This window comes from Epinephelus moara, chromosome 12, assembly GCF_006386435.1.
Source record: "Epinephelus moara isolate mb chromosome 12, YSFRI_EMoa_1.0, whole genome shotgun sequence".
Classification (NCBI taxonomy): Eukaryota; Metazoa; Chordata; class Actinopteri; order Perciformes; family Serranidae; genus Epinephelus; species Epinephelus moara.
Window position 1 is genome coordinate 33,704,312 of NC_065517.1, and position 15,996 is coordinate 33,720,307.

General features: G+C 42.3%; 1 protein-coding gene across 1 annotated transcript; it reads left to right on the forward strand.

Moving 5' to 3' along the window:
- Positions 1-3,962: 3,962 nt before the first annotated feature.
- Positions 3,963-15,833, forward strand: LOC126398518 (NLR family CARD domain-containing protein 3-like). The gene is made up of 10 exons (XM_050057925.1): positions 3,963-4,065; positions 4,150-4,245; positions 4,323-4,820; positions 5,586-5,664; positions 6,528-6,756; positions 7,768-9,574; positions 9,668-9,841; positions 11,214-11,387; positions 14,793-14,839; positions 15,009-15,833. Exons 1-10 carry the CDS (start codon positions 3,977-3,979, stop codon positions 15,560-15,562), a joined length of 3,747 nt encoding a protein of 1,248 aa, XP_049913882.1. The 5' UTR covers positions 3,963-3,976; the 3' UTR covers positions 15,563-15,833.
- The last annotated feature ends 163 nt before the right edge of the window (positions 15,834-15,996 follow it).

The following is a 15,996-nucleotide window of genomic DNA, read 5'->3' on the forward strand; positions in this document are numbered from 1 at the left end:
AAAAAAAAAAAAAAAAAAAAAAAAAAGATAATAAAATGTACAAAAATATATTGATATTATTAAAGTGTCAGAAACAAAGGTGTGAAAGGAGCATGCTAGAATGTTTCCGAACCTGGCAGTTTTTGAATGTTTTCACCATCCCGTCATCGAGCGCAGCCAGAGAAACCTGACATGGTGCGTTGGTAAATTCGGTCTGACGCTCTACACTAAAATGAGAGCCCTGTTGATGGAAGAAACGGCGCGTTATATTTCTCACACATTCACTCCGCTCGGCGCTCTGCTGCTCCGTCTCCACAGAGTGTCCAGAATATTTTTTTATTGACATTTTTTTGAACATTTTTCACTGTCTCTTTTCTGGACATTTTATAATGTTTCATTGTGACATTTGGAATAATGTTTTTGGACATTTCTTCATCTTTTTTTTTCCTATATTAACAATTTCTAGACGTTTTATTAATCATTTTCAGAAACCTCCAAAGGATCCTCCTTGGGTGTTTTGAACTCCATGTAGGCTGCCACCTCATCCTCGGGCTGCAAAGTTTCATGGCTGGAGTCCTCCACGTCGGTGACCAATGTGACCACGGAGTCAAAGGTTACACTTGTGTCACTGACTTTCAAAATAAGAGGAACTGTCAGAATATTACACATATACATCTTTTTACTTTGTTTTATTCTGAAAAATAAAGCAGCTGTTTGCGGGTTACCGACCAGGTGCAGGACTCTGGCGTACAAACTGCCACATATTGATTTTCTGTTTTTTTGTTTGTTTTTTAATTCAAAACAGGTAAAATTTTACTGTGGAGTTCTCCGCAGCGTGTTGATTCTCTCAGCCGCCCTGCGCCTGGCTCTGTCTCTGGTGGTTCATGTAGTGATAAAGTCCTGTTTCCTGTACAGGGGTCAAAGGTCAGGGTCACTGACTGCAGCAGGTGGATGATCTCGTTTTATTGGTTGTTTATTGTTGAAACATCCGTTTGACTCACTCCGTCCTTAAACACGAACCTGGAGACAGAACAGCAACATGCACACTGTGTCTGTATGAGCCAAACTCATATTTGTCGTCCACATGTTACGAAGCTCGGAGAATAAAACTCCACAGAAACATCTGTTTGTGCTGAAAATTCAAATACAAACTTCAAATGTAACCACATATTGTTCTGCCAGCTCCAAACGTCCTCCAGATCCATCACATCTGATGACTCGTCAGCAGACGAGGAGCCATTTGGTGTCGGAGCAAGAAAAAACAAATTCCCCTTCTGGAACAACGAGGCGGCTGAATTCACAGAGGCTGTCTGTGACATGAAGACAGCGCATTAATAATGTGACTAATGAGTGAAGGAAACAGTTACAACACGGAAAGGAGTTCAGTCAGATCTTTAATGAGTGAGTCAGCGCAGACGGATGAACGTGACATTAACAGATGATTTCTGGGCTCCGTGCAACAACAGCCTGTTTCTGCTTGTTACTGTTAATAAACGGCACTTGTAGAACTGTTTTATTAAAGTCATATCACACTGGAGGTCGCTCTGTTGGACTGAATATCATCTCTGGTTATCCTCATCATCTTCATCACTCAGCCTGCGGCCGAATCACAGCTGTGATTACATTCAGTCCAACAGCACGACCTCTGGTGTGATACTGTTTAATTATGTTGAGACTGGCTCAACACTTTCATCACAACCACTATTATTTTTTTCTGCTGAACACTTGTTTGTTTTTTGTTTTATTGTATGTGATGAGATGGCCACTGGCTGTCCTTTAATATACATGACTGCCCTCATTTAAAATCTTCACAGTGGTTTCACCAAAGCCAAACGTTAAATGATGTGGGGTACTAACTAACACTTTATTTTCTGACGTCATATTTTCAGGGCCCTTCGTCACAGATGCATTCTTATCATTTCAGTCGGTAGGAGACATCTTGAATTAAATAGATGTTTTACTTCAGTCTTATTTTCCTTGCTGACAAGACAACGTAAGTAAAAGTTGGCTCATCTTACCCCACTCTCCCCTACAGTGTAAGATACTTTAAAACTCACACTGTGTCACATCAGTCACATTACCTCGTTCAGTGCTGAGCTGAACTTCAGGTCATTACATGGTTAATTGGCACCATCTAGTGGCCAGATGGTAGAACTACATCACCTGGTCTGAACGCATGTTTTTTCAGTCATGGACTGAAGGTATGAAGGTATGACGGCGTCCTTGGATCAGACGCACACAGACACCAGGACAGATGAGGAAGAAATGATCAGCGTCTTCTCTCCCAGTGTTTCCTCCACACATGAAGGTGGAAAGTGTCTGCAAGTCGATCTGAGGTGAGTTCAGCAGGTGAGAATCCTACCAGAGGAATCTGATCATGTTTGACTGCACATTGTGTCACTGTTTACCTGCACAGGAGGAAGGGTTCTGGATTCTGATTGGCTGATTCTAAATATCTCTCTGATGCAGGGTTTCATATTTTAGGAATATCTCTTTGACTCAAAGGACTATGAGAATAATTTTCATGTCTCACTTTTAGTTGTTCACAGCTTCAGTAGAATCAACAGCAAGTAGTTGTTGTTGGTTTTCTACCTGGGGTGGTGTTTACTGGACTGAGTGGCTGTGGTGACTGATTCCACCACTGCCTTGAGCACCTGGTGGTGGCGCCAGCGATAACGACCATCGGCCAAGGCTTTGGGGCAGTGTGAAGGTTTGCTTGACTTAGTAAGGTGTCATGGACAGCTTGGACCAGAAATCTGAAGCAGAGGATGTCGGCCCGAAAGAGATCTGACCAAGTGATCTTCCACTGCAGTGTGTTTTCCCACCATCTTGCTGACTTGTCCCTCCTCCACGCCTGCACACACTTCTTCCTGAAGGAGATGATGTTGCTTCTTTTTGGACACAAAAACACAAAAAACCTTCACAACCATTTTAAATAAAAATTCAGATTAAATATAAAATTAGATACATGAATAAAGTCACCTAATTTTCATCCAGGTTAACAGCCTGCTGCTGTGAAAATACAAGAGTGAGATTATTTAAAGGTCCAGCCTCACAAATCTCTTTACAAAATGATATATGAGTACATTTTAACATGTTTTTAACAATGAGAGTTTTAACAAGGAGACGTGTGTGACCCAGATTTCTGCTCCTCCACTTCATCTTTCTGAGCTGAACAGATATTTAGCTCAGTAGATGGTCAGTTAGCACCATCCAGTGAACAGATACTGGAACTACACATGTCTTCTTTGACACTGACCGGGTTCAGTATTATTTTATGGAGGATTTGAGCACCATCTACTGAGAGAATGTAGAACTTATTCAAATCATGAACACATGATGTTTCAGTCTTGGAACCTTTGTGAAATATAATACCAAATGGATCTCAAAAACAGAATGTCAGCATAAATTAGCCAACACCCCAGGCAGGTAAGGGAGAGGAATGAGGAAAGAGAAATACCTAGGCTGGCCACTGGTTAGACTGGTTTTAACGTCACTGTGGGGTTTTTCAGTCATGAAGTTCTGAGGGTGTAACGGCGTCCTCAGATCAGAAGCACACAGACACCAGGACAGACGAGGAAGAAATGAGCAGCGTCTTCTCTCCCAGTGTTTCCTCCACACGTGAAGGTGGAAAGTGTCTGTAACTCGACCTGAGGTGAGTTCAGCAGGTGAGAATCCTATCAGAGGAATCTGATCATATTTGATCGTCACATTGTGTCACTGTTTACCTGCACAGGAGGAAGGGTGCTGGATGCTGATTGGTTTGGTTTAAAAGATCAATATGATGCTTGGAAGCTGCTGCTTTAAAGCTCCGTTGTAGTGTTTAGAGGAATACATTGGCAGAAATAGAATATAATCTAATCAGTCTGTTTTCTTTAGTGTATAATCAGCTGAAAATAAGAAAAGTGTTTGTGGTTTTGTTCATCTGTCCTGTGCTGTGCAGCTTTTTGTACTGAGTGACTGCATGTTGTGTCTGTGTGAAGGTGTGGACTCTGCTATGAATCTGGGTGAGGACAGAGAGGAGGGAGTCCATCCCTCTAAAACCACTCTGTGTGGGGAACATGACAGCCAGACCAAAGCTCAGAGGTGAGACCAGGATCTCTAACTGTCCATGACTCAAATCACTCCACCGTCATTGTTCACACTCACAGCTCTGTGTGTGTTCAACAGATCAGACTCTCCTGTGTCCAGCTGTGGGTCCTTCAACAGTGACTCGTCTATGGGTGAACCTATGAACTTCAAAGGTGGACACCCCTCCGATCAAAAGTAATAAATTATCCCAGTTTGCTGTTATCAGATTTTCATTTTACCCGTGAATTTATCAGTGTGTCTGATTCTATCAGGATCCAACATGAGAGACTAGATTTTCTTGGACCTGGACCTAGACCTGGAGCTGAACCCAGCTGTGTGTCCTTCAAGAGCGACCGTTCCATGCACAGACCAATTGACTTCAAAAAAGGACATCAGTCAATCAGGATCCAACATGAGACACCAGACCATCCTGGACCTGAAGCTGAACCCAGCTGTGTGTCCGTCAAGAGTGACCGTTCCATGCACAGACCAATCGACCTCAAAGGAGGACACCAGTCAATCAGGATCCAACATGAGACACCAGACCATCCTGGACCTGGACCTGAACCCAGCTGTGTGTCCTTCAAGAGCGACCGTTCCATGCACAGACCAATTGACTTCAAAAAAGGACACCAGTCAATCAGGATCCAACATGAGACACCAGACCATCCTGGACCTGAACCTGAACCCAGCTGTGTGTCCTTCAAGAGCGACCGCTCCATGCACAGACCAATTGACTTCAAAGGAGGACACCATTCTGCTGATAGAAGGTAAGAATTTCTAATGTTTGTGTCTGTAACTATCCATCTCTGCTACGATGAGGTTTGATGTCTTTGTTATCACTTTGTATTCTTTATAAGGCTGTCAAAGTTAACATGTTAATGATGAGTTAATGCAAATTCCTTTTAGCGCCACAATTTTTTTTGACATGCAATTAATGCACATACGTTCTGTAATTATGACCCTCGGCCCACCCCGTAGTTTAGGAATAGCGATGCAGCAGTAATGTTATGGATGGCAAGCAGACACAAATCATTGTGAGCAGACATGGATACAGAAATGGCAAGCAGACACAAATCATTGTGAGCAGACATGGATACAGAAAGGTGTCTTTTGAACGGCAAGTTCAGTTTCAAACCTCTGTCAGACGATTCTCTCGACAAGACCAAAGTTATTTGCATTTACTGTGGGTGTGAATTGAGTTACTGCCAGAGTACGTCGAGTCTTAAATATGGGGAATGTTCGTTCGAATTCGTTCAGTTTGAGCTTTTTTTTTTTACTTTCCAGGTCCATTAATTAGCAACATGTCATCATTTTGTGATCAGAAAATGTTATTCACTCTACATTAAGTTCCCCTCAAAAACGTACTTCCTATTTCAACGTAGTTGTATATAAACATGATTTATAGGAGACACAGTGCAATGTGATCACGTCACAGATGTCTTTGAAAACATTACATTCAATATTCATGCAGAATTTATAGATTTCTACCTGACTTTATTATGACAGAACAACTTTTGTGTGTCCTATCACAGAGTTCGTCAGCAGAGCTTAAAGGTTCCCAGTGGTCAGTCTGCCCAGCAGCATCAAACATACCTGGACTCCATATTAACGGTGTGTAAAGGCACAGCTACTACTGCTAATTAGAACATACACAAACTAAATACTGAACTGAACTTCAGTTTAAGTGTGATTCAGTTTCATTTACATAGGAAACCTTTGGTCCTGGTATTCATGTGGATGCCACCAATGTCATAATGTCATAACAATAATAATCATATGTGTATAATATTAGTATGAGTAATAATAATAGCAGTAGTAGTCAGCATTAGGCAGGACCACGTCGGCAGTGTAACTGCAACCAACACTCCAGGTGCAACTGCAATCCTGCAAAGACGAGGGAGCACAAAAGCTCTGGGGAAGAAGTCAGTAACATCCGTGACTGGAACAGGCAAATGGAGAAAGAGGGGAGAGGAGCTCAGTGTGTCAAAGGAGGTCCCGCAGCAGACTAGGCCTATATCAGCCTAACTAGGGGCTGGTCCAAGGCAGGCCTGAGCCAGCCCTAACTACAGGAGCCAGCCCTAACTATAAGAGCCAGCCCTAACTATAAGAGCCAGCCCTAACTCAGTCAGTATTATCAAAGAGGAAAGTCTTAAGTCTAGTCTTAATGTGGAGACGGTGTCTGCCTCCCAGACTGAGACAGGAAGATGATTCCACAAAAGAGGAGCCTGATAGCTGAAGGCTCTAGCTCCTGTTCTACTTTTGGTAGCTTTAGGAACCACGAGTAACCCTGCATTCTCAGAGTGCAGTGTTCTGGTGGGATAATATGGCACTATGAGCTCTCTAAGTTCTCTAAGCCTGACCATTCTGGCTATCATTCTGATCCAGTCTCCATGCTGCACTCTGCAGCTTTCTGTCTCACAGATGATCTGATGTCGACTTCTACCAGTTAAAGTTTACATTTTATTCTTTTCCAGCTGCTGGAGGAGAACATTATCAGTTTTGTAGAGAATGAGCTGAAGAAGATCCAGAAGGTTCTGAGTTCAGATTACCCTGACTGCTTAGAGAGTCAGAGTGAGGATGAGGAGGCATTGGATGGTGAGGATGAAGAGCAGAGGAAGAGCAGCAGAGAGGCGTTTCTGAAGATCACACTGAACTTCCTGAGGAGAATGAAGCAGGAGGAGCTGGCCGACTGTCTGCAGAGCAGTAAGAGCACTTTAACAGATTTCACATGGTGTGTGTGTGTGTTTATTGTGTGAAGAACTTTGTGTTGAATTTTTTTTGTATGAAAAGTGCTATATCAATAAAGTTTGATTGATTGATTGATTGATTGATTGATTGGTTGGTTGATTGATTGATTGATTGAGTGTGTGTGAACCTGTTCTGGTGTTCTCTGGTGAATGATGGAGCTGCATGGTGCTGGGCTGTGAGCACAGGTCCCACTAGAGGACGTGGGGCCCTCATGCCACTCTCAGTGACAGTGTGGTCAGAGACATGCACACCAGTAGCCTGCTGGAGGTCATTTTGCATTTTTGGCTCTGGCAGTGCTCCTCCTGTTCCTCCTCACACGAAGAAGCAGATACTGGTCCTGCTGCTGGGTTAACTTGAAGCCCTGTCCAGCTCTCCTGGTGTAACGGCCGGTCTCCTGGTATCTCCTCCATGCTCTTGAGACTGTGCTGGGAGACACGTATGGATGTGACATCCTCATGCTACCAGTAGTGACAAGGACACTAGCAGAAGACCAAACTAGAGAAGAATCAGTCAGAAAGGATAAGGAGAGAGCAACTGTCTGTCTTTCCTTTTCGGGGTTGTCTTGCTTTTGCCTCTCCACTGCACCTGTTGTCACTTTGATTTGCACCAAAGCAGCTGAAACTGATTCACAATCACTTGTGCTTCCTAAATGGACAGATTGATATCCTGAAGTTTAACTCACTTCCTGTTAGACTGGGACCATTAAGTGTTCCCTTCATTTTTTGAGCAGTGTATGATTGTCATTAAATGTGTAAGAGCTCTGACTGAAGAGGCTCTATCACCTTTGTGAATTAAACTGGATCATATACAAGGAGCGACACACCTGAGGATCTTAAGGTGTAAAAAGGGACATTGGGCAATAACAGATCAGATGCATAACTTGGAGCAGGGCCTATCAGGGCTTTGTAAGCAATTTGTAAGACTGACTGAAACATACACTGATTAATTACTTCTTTGTTCATTCAGGGACTGTTGCTGCAGTATGCCGACGTGAACTCAAATCGAACCTGCAGAAAAAGTTCCAGTGTGTGTTTGAGGGGATTGCTAAAGCAGGAAACCCAACCCTTCTGAACCAGATCTACACAGAGCTCTACATCACAGAGGGAGGGACTGCAGAGGTCAATGATGAACATGAGGTCAGACAGATTGAAACAGCCTCCAGGAAATCAGACAGACCAGAAACAACCATCAGACAAGAGGACATCTTTAAAGCCTCACCTGGAAGAGACAAACCAATCAGAACAGTGATGACAAAGGGAGTGGCTGGCATTGGGAAAACAGTCTTAACACAGAAGTTTACTCTGGACTGGGCTGAAGACAAAGCCAACCAGGACATACAGTTCACATTTCCATTCACTTTCAGAGAGCTGAATGTGCTGAAAGAGAAAAAGTACAGCTTGGTGGAACTTGTTCATCACTTCTTTACTGAAACCAAAGAAGCAGGAATCTGCAGGTTTGAAGAGTTCCAGGTTGTGTTCATCTTTGACGGTCTGGATGAGTGTCGACTTCCTCTGGACTTCCACAACAATGAGATCCTGACTGATGTTACAGAGTCCACCTCAGTGGATGTGCTGCTGACAAACCTCATCAGGGGGAAACTGCTTCCCTCTGCTCGCCTCTGGATAACCACACGACCTGCAGCAGCCAATCAGATCCCTCCTGACTGTGTTGACATGGTGACAGAGGTCAGAGGGTTCACTGACCCACAGAAGGAGGAGTACTTCAGGAAGAGATTCAGAGATGAGGAGCAGGCCAGCAGAATCATCTCCCACCTCAAGACATCACGAAGCCTCCACATCATGTGCCACATCCCAGTCTTCTGCTGGATCACTGCTACAGTTCTGGAGGATGTGATGAAGACCAGAGAGGAAGGAGAGCTTCCCAAGACCCTGACTGAGATGTACATCCACTTCCTGGTGGTTCAGACCAAACTGAAGAACGTCAAGTATGATGGAGGAGCTGAGACAGATCCACACTGGAGTCCAGAGAGCAGGAAGATGATTAAATCTCTGGGAAAACTGGCTTTTGATCAGCTGCAAAAAGGCAACCTGATCTTCTATGAATCAGACCTTACAGAGTGTGGCATCGATATCAGAGCAGCCTCAGTGTACTCAGGAGTGTTCACACAGATCTTTAAGGAGGAGAGAGGACTGTACCAGGACAAGGTGTTCTGCTTCGTCCATCTGAGTGTTCAGGAGTTTCTGGCTGCTCTTCACGTCCATCGAAAGTTCAACAACTCTGGAGTCAACCTGATGGCAGAAGAACAAACAGGCACCTCCCGGCGGCCTAAAGTCTTCAAAGACAAACCTAAAGGAAAACATCTCTGCCAGAGGGCTGTGGACAAGGCCTTACAGAGTCGAAATGGACACCTGGACTTGTTCCTCCGCTTCCTCCTGGGTCTGTCACTGCAGACCAATCAGACCCTCCTACGAGGCATGCTGACAGACACAGGAAGTAGCTCACAGACTAATCAGGAAACAGTTGACTACATCAAGAAGAAGATCAGTGAGAATCTGTCTGCAGAGAGAAGCATCAATCTGTTCCACTGTCTGAATGAACTGAATGATCGTTCTCTAGTGGAGGAGATCCAACAGTACCTGAGTTCAGGACGTCTCTCCACAGATAAATTGTCTCCGTCTCAGTGGTCAGCTCTGGTCTTCATCTTACTGTCATCAGAAAAAGATCTGGACGTGTTTGACCTGAAGAAATACTCTGCTTCAGAGGAGGCTCTTCTGAGGCTGCTGCCAGTGGTCAAAGCCTCCAACAAAGCTCTGTAAGTGGATTTATGAACAATTTCAAATATGCTTAATTTAATACATGACAAATTAAACATTTTGCTTGTTTTTATTTGCTAATCATTTCACAGACTAGCCTTTTGTAACCTGTCAGAGAGAAGCTGTGAAGCTCTGTCCTCAGTTCTCAGCTGTCAGTCCTCCAGTCTGAGAGACCTGGACCTGAGTAACAACGACCTGCAGGATTCAGGAGTGAAGCTGTTGTCTACTGGGCTGGAAAGTCCATACTGTAAACTTGAAATCCTCAGGTCTGTATTCATGTATTGTTTGATAACAATCTGACGTCCCATCACTAGGTCATCGTAAGGTTTTATTTGATGATTATAATATGTAAACAACTGCTGTATACGCTGTATTTAAGTGGTTCACCCATTTGACCTATTGTTCGAAAGCTATGCTCCTTGTGGTTTGATGTGAACCATTTTAAGATACAACCCCCACAGTAGGTCCAATAAACACTTCTGTCAGACATAAGACAAAAAAACAAAACAAATAGTTGTAACTCACCAATTATGCATTATGATAAGTTTAAGTTTATTTAATATCCACAGACTGATTGTATTCCAACAAAAACGGTGCTCAATTCAAAAGGGCAAGGTGATCTAAAGCCACGGAACTATTTAGTCCAATCCCATTATTACATCTTTAGATATCCACAAACTGCTGTTGCATTGTTTTGAATGTTCATATTTCTCTACTTCCTGCACACAAAATCCCCCATTTATATGTAAATGTGCCAATTTATTGCCATCAAAATGGCAATTGAACACTGACCTTTTGATTGACACCTCATATGAGCCAATAGGAGCTTCCATACTCTCACTATAGGAAACAATATTCCAAAACGGCCTGTGTTGAATGGAAAGACCTGCCTCACTCTCTCTGTACAGAGCCAATCAATAGTCAGTGATTTGTCAATGACACTTCTGACCTTAAGTGCGCTTTTGAACGGGTTACTGACACCACAGACTGTTTATAAATGTTCAGAAATGATAAACAAATGGCTCCTCTGTTATCTGAAATATCTTTGTCAATTCAGGTTTTCTAGAAGTGTTTTTATACACAGTAAGCTCCTAATAGATATTTCTGTCTGTGTCAAGTTTTTCACTCATCTCACATTCAGTTCATTGTTTTACTCTCTTTTTTTAAAAAGCGTCTGGACGCAACCTCAGAAAAACAGGTGGAAAATATTTATTTTCTGTGATATTGTTCTCTACTTTGAATTTGGACTATGTGAGGCTTCATGATATGGTCCCATTGTGTTTTCCAGCTTATACCCCCCAGTTGTAGTCATCTGCAGCTTCTTTTTTTTCCATTAAAAAAACCCTGTTTTTTAGTGTTTTAAAACTTTAAAACTTTAAAACTCAATGACAGAAGCAATTACAGTGATTAATAGTAATAGTGATTTCATTGTACTTTGGGAATGCCTTGGATATACACTTTAGGTAAATTAAGTTGAATTTTACAGGACTGCTAAGCAGTTTTAAAAAAAAAGTTGATCATTTCAATTCTGTCCACCCTGCTTTCTGTTCTGTTAGTGAAAATGGTCAAAATCTGTGGGATTTTCCTGCTGACATGATTTTCTAAAACACAGATTTTACAATGTTCTCCTCACTCCAGACTGTCAGGTTGTCTGATCACAGAGGAAGGCTGTGTTGCTCTGGCCTCAGCTCTGAGCTCCAACCCCTCCCACCTGAGAGAGCTGGACCTGAGCTACAATCATCCAGGAGACTCAGGAGTGAAGCTTCTCTCTGCTGGACTGGAGGATCCACGCTGGAGACTGGACACTCTCAGGTATGAACAGACATCAAAAGCTCGCACACTGCAGTGCTTCTAATTTCTTTAATTCCATGTCCTTCCACTTTGGTCAGTCATCATTAAGGATGGTGCACTTCTCCTAATTCTGTTCAGAGGAAGTGAGTAAGCCTCAATTAGGAAACACATGGATCCCCAGAGGTCTTATCCAGTGGAAACAATCATTAGAAAAACTTGGGTGTGAAATACTCTCATTTCAGCCCTACTATCAGCATATCTCTAGTGATGGCTGTCGGCCTGTCGGTGCGTCCAGACTTAAATATTTCAGCACCTATTGATGTTCAGTGACCTCTGAGATCCCTTGACTTTGAGTAGTGAGACAAAAGCCTGGTTGGCAACTGGATTTCTTTTAAAAACCTAAATTATACATCAAAATAAATCTCAGAACCTGTAGTTTTTAGCTGTAGCATATGCGTTACTTATTAGAATTAGTTAGAATATAGAATATATAAAATATATACAGCATTGGACTTTAAAATGATGACATTTTATTTATGTCTTTCAGACACAGACTCAGGGCGCAGAGGGCTAACTTTGCATAAAACAGAAAATGATGAATACAATATACAAGGATGATTACTAAGAGGATGATTATAGGAGTACCTGAGAATAACTAGACATGAATACATGAGTATGTCAATAAGTTTCAATAAATAGGAACATACTGAGGTGCCTCAGAATATGTTAAAGTATAAGGAAAATTCAAAAACACTTACACTTTATTTGGAATTCAGCACCCAGTTTTTTGTTTCTGCGAGTTGAGCGCATCGTCTCCTATTTTTAAAGCATAAGGAACCAATTAAAATTTGATTTGGCTTGGGTTATGTACATAAAAATATTGTAGCTTGAGAACATCAGGTTAATGTTTTAGTCAGCAATCTCAGGAATTAGTTGTGGTGGTGAGGAGATGGGATATTATTGTATAGAATATTTTTCTCTTTTTGCCACCTTCAACAGAACCTAAAATCTTTTCCCAATTCCTGTCAGTTCACATGCCGCAGTATTCTGAATCAGCTGGAGAGTCTTTAGAGACTTGATCTGATAAAAAGGAAGTGCAATAATCCAGCCCAGAAATAACTAATGTGTGGACTTGTTTTTCTGTCTTTTTGAGACAGGATGTGACTGATTTTTGTGATATTAGGGGCCGTACACATGCCACATCTTAAACCACCTGGAAAACGCGAGGTCAGGTGTTGGGTGCTACTCTTGTGCCTTTTCTGGGCCAAATTTCAAAGCACGATGGCAGGTTGTATCTGAGGTTGCTAAGCAACCTCAACAAGCACCATATCATAGCCTATTTACTTCAATTCCTTGAAACAGATGTAAAGCTCTGACAGCCCTGCACTAAAACGATCAACTTCTCCTCCATATTTATCACAGGTTGAGACAGACTCAACTCATCACTGCTGCTCTCATGTGTTTTCAAAGTTTTCCAAATATCTCAAAATTGTGATCATTTTATTTCTGGCGTTATAACATTCTTGTGTTAGGTGGAAAATGTCTGCATATCCCTAATAAGATCAACCACACGTATTCTCCCTGCATTATCTAATATGAAGCATTTTCTTTACTCAGTGTCATCCAGTGTTTAGAGTCCATTTCTTTGACCTCTTTGTGTTTCCATTATTTTCTCCTCTGATTCAGAAACTCTTAAACCTCTTAAAAGTCCTCCTTTTTCACCTTAGGAGCTCTTGTAAGGTTTTACATGCTTTGTGAATAACTTATCTTTATGAAGACCTAGTCTTAACTTTAAGGGGAAATTCTAAGAAAATGTCACAATTCTAAGAATTTTCTCAGAATTTCTTCATGAGGAGCAACTCTTTGTCCAAGGAAGCTTTGTAAAAACGGCCCCTACCACGCGTCTACATTGAAAACAATGAGTTTGAGGACGTAAGAAAACACAACATATGTACAGCCCCTTACGCAGGTGACAGAACGCAGACGCAGTTTGTTTGATATGGGAGTTAAAAGACAAATCTTGGTCATGGTGGTGCAGTCGTTAGCATTGCCCAGTGTCAGCTAGGATAGGCTTCACCCCCTCCGACCCCTAACAGGATAAGAGGCTATCAAAAATGAATGAATGAATTGAGAAATTGTTGGTTAAATAAAATAAATAAAAAGCTAAGCTGATCCGTTTCTTCTGGCTTGATAGATATAACTGTGTATCATCTGCATAACAGTTTACAGAGTGATTTATAATTTAGCTAAGGGAAGCATGTATGAAGCAGGGGCGATTGCTCTGAGACAACAAGGGAGGCTGAACTTCCCCTAAAATTTCATAGAAGAAATGGTCAAATATGCACTATTGCGCTAGGATGCGTTTAACATCATGATTATGATGTTCAAACGTCAGCTGTTTATCACCAGTTTTCAAACACGACCTCCCTGTCATACATTCTCGTGTCAGCACAGTGGACGCGGAGCTTCCAAGCATTCCTATGAGACAGCACTTAGCAGGTTTTTTTCATGCAGCAAAGCGAGACACTCATTGAATAAATGCGACAAAATCGGCACTTCCAAGGAGGCTCAACTTCCCTGGGAGTGGAGAGGCGGGAGAGGATGCTTGGTTTCTGCATGATGACTTGAGGAATTGTCTAAAAGGTGGAACCCCTTTGTGACTGACAGCGCTTCGCATTTCGAGCTCAGTCCCATGCGGATATTTGCGAGTGGAATCTTCTGACAGAGTGCCGTCCAGAGTTCCTTATTTCCATAAGCGATATAGCTCATTTTCACCATTTATACAGTACAGTTCAGGTGTTTAAACCCATCTGAAATTCTTTGAGGTGTGTTTTGCTGTGGCTCTGTGGCATGAGTGTGGTTGAAAAACAGCTTCAATTTAATGTTCCTTTTATAAGTTACTGCCTCACTTCAACATGACACATTTTATGATGTAAACTTAAAGTGAACTTCCCCTGTTTGAAAGACCAGCAGCCGTCACTGGTATAAAGTGAATAGAACTGTTCCAAGCACAGAACCTTGTGGTACTCCATGACTAACTTTTTTGGTTGAACAGATACAGATGATGATGACTTTGTACACCTCTTGTAGTTCCCACTATAGAAGGTGTCTCCAGGGACACATTTTGCTGTTATAACAAATACAGACTCAAGAGGTGAAAACAATACCAGCCAAATGCTGTAGTGGCTCGTAAATACAGAGCAGATGAGTGGTAAGCGGGCTCTTTTTTTTGCATGTACATCACATCATCTTCCTCTTTTTCTTCACATCTTCTTCTGTCAGACACCAGTAACAGAATCATGGAGACAGTTGACACAGATGAGTTTCAGCCTATTTCTCTGTCACGCTGAGTGACACTGCTTCATGCTGAGCAGCATTTAGGACTCATGTTGGATAGAAAATCATTCTGACTGTTTCCTCCTCCAGGTTGGACCACGGTGGACAGCAGATGTTAAAACCTGGTGTGAGGAAGTGTAAGTGTGGATTCAGTTTCACACATTGTGACAAAACAGCAGTCAGTTCATCTTTAAATAACAAGATGGTAGTTGTGGTGATAATTCATTAAAACAGTACTGCTAAGAATAAACCCTTCAGATGTGTTTGATGATAAACTGCTGCCGTCTTTTTCTCTTCCCTCCTCAGATTACTGTGAGCTCACACTGGACACAAACACAGCACACAGACAACTCACACTGTCTGAAAACAAGAGGAAGGTGATATATGTGGCAGAGGAGCAGCCATATCCTGATCACCCAGAGAGGTTTGACTACTGGGTTCAGCTGCTGTGTGGAAATGCTCTGACTGGTCGCTGTTACTGGGAGGTGAAGTGGAAAAGTGGGGTTTATATATCAGTGACATACAGAGGAATCAAAAGGGGAGGATACAGTGATGACCGTGTGTTTGGAGGGAATGATCAGTCCTGGAGTCTGAAATGCTCTGACGGTGGCCGTTTCTCTGTCTGTCACAAAAACAGAGAAGCAGTCCTCTCTTTCCCCTCCTCCTCCTCCTCCTCCTCCTCCTCCTCTGGTAGAGTAGCAGTGTATGTGGACTGTCCTGCCGGCACTCTGTCCTTCTACAGAATCTCCTCTGGCTCACGGATCCACCTCCACACCTTCAACACCACCTTCACTGAACCTCTTTATCCTGGCTTTGGGTTCTGGTCCTATGGCTCCTCAGTGTCTCTGTGCTCTTTGTAGGAGGGAGACGACCTCAAACCCTGTGGATTTAATGTTGGTCGGCGCAGCTTTACTTCACTGAACTTTGCTACTTAAAGAAGCTGTAAAGAAGTTATCACATCTTTATTGGATATGATCAGTATTAGTCTTTATTAACAGGCTATATAAAGTTAGTTACAGAGTATAATATTTGACCGAGATTTGTCTTTTAATTCTCATTTCAAACAAACCTCACGGACTGCATTTTTTCCATCTGCGTAATATTGCGAAAATTAGGCCTATCCTGACCCGAAAAGATGCAGAAAAATTGGTCCACGCTTTTGTTACCTCAAGGCTGGATTACTGTAACTCTCTATTATCAGGTAGCTCTAGTAAGTCCTTAAAGGGCCAGTGTGTAAAATGGGTTGAAAACAGTGACATCAGTGGTCAAATTCTAGATTACGATCATATTTCTC

Bases quoted from the DNA above. Each gene is read 5' to 3' on its own strand.
- LOC126398518 (XM_050057925.1), top strand. From the start codon at position 3,977: ATGAATCTGGGTGAGGACAGAGAGGAGGGAGTCCATCCCTCTAAAACC. The intron at 9,575-9,667 runs GTAAGTGGATTT...ATCATTTCACAG, and splicing joins AAAGCCTCCAACAAAGCTCT to ACTAGCCTTTTGTAACCTGT. The intron at 14,840-15,008 runs GTAAGTGTGGAT...TTCCCTCCTCAG, and splicing joins AAAACCTGGTGTGAGGAAGT to ATTACTGTGAGCTCACACTG.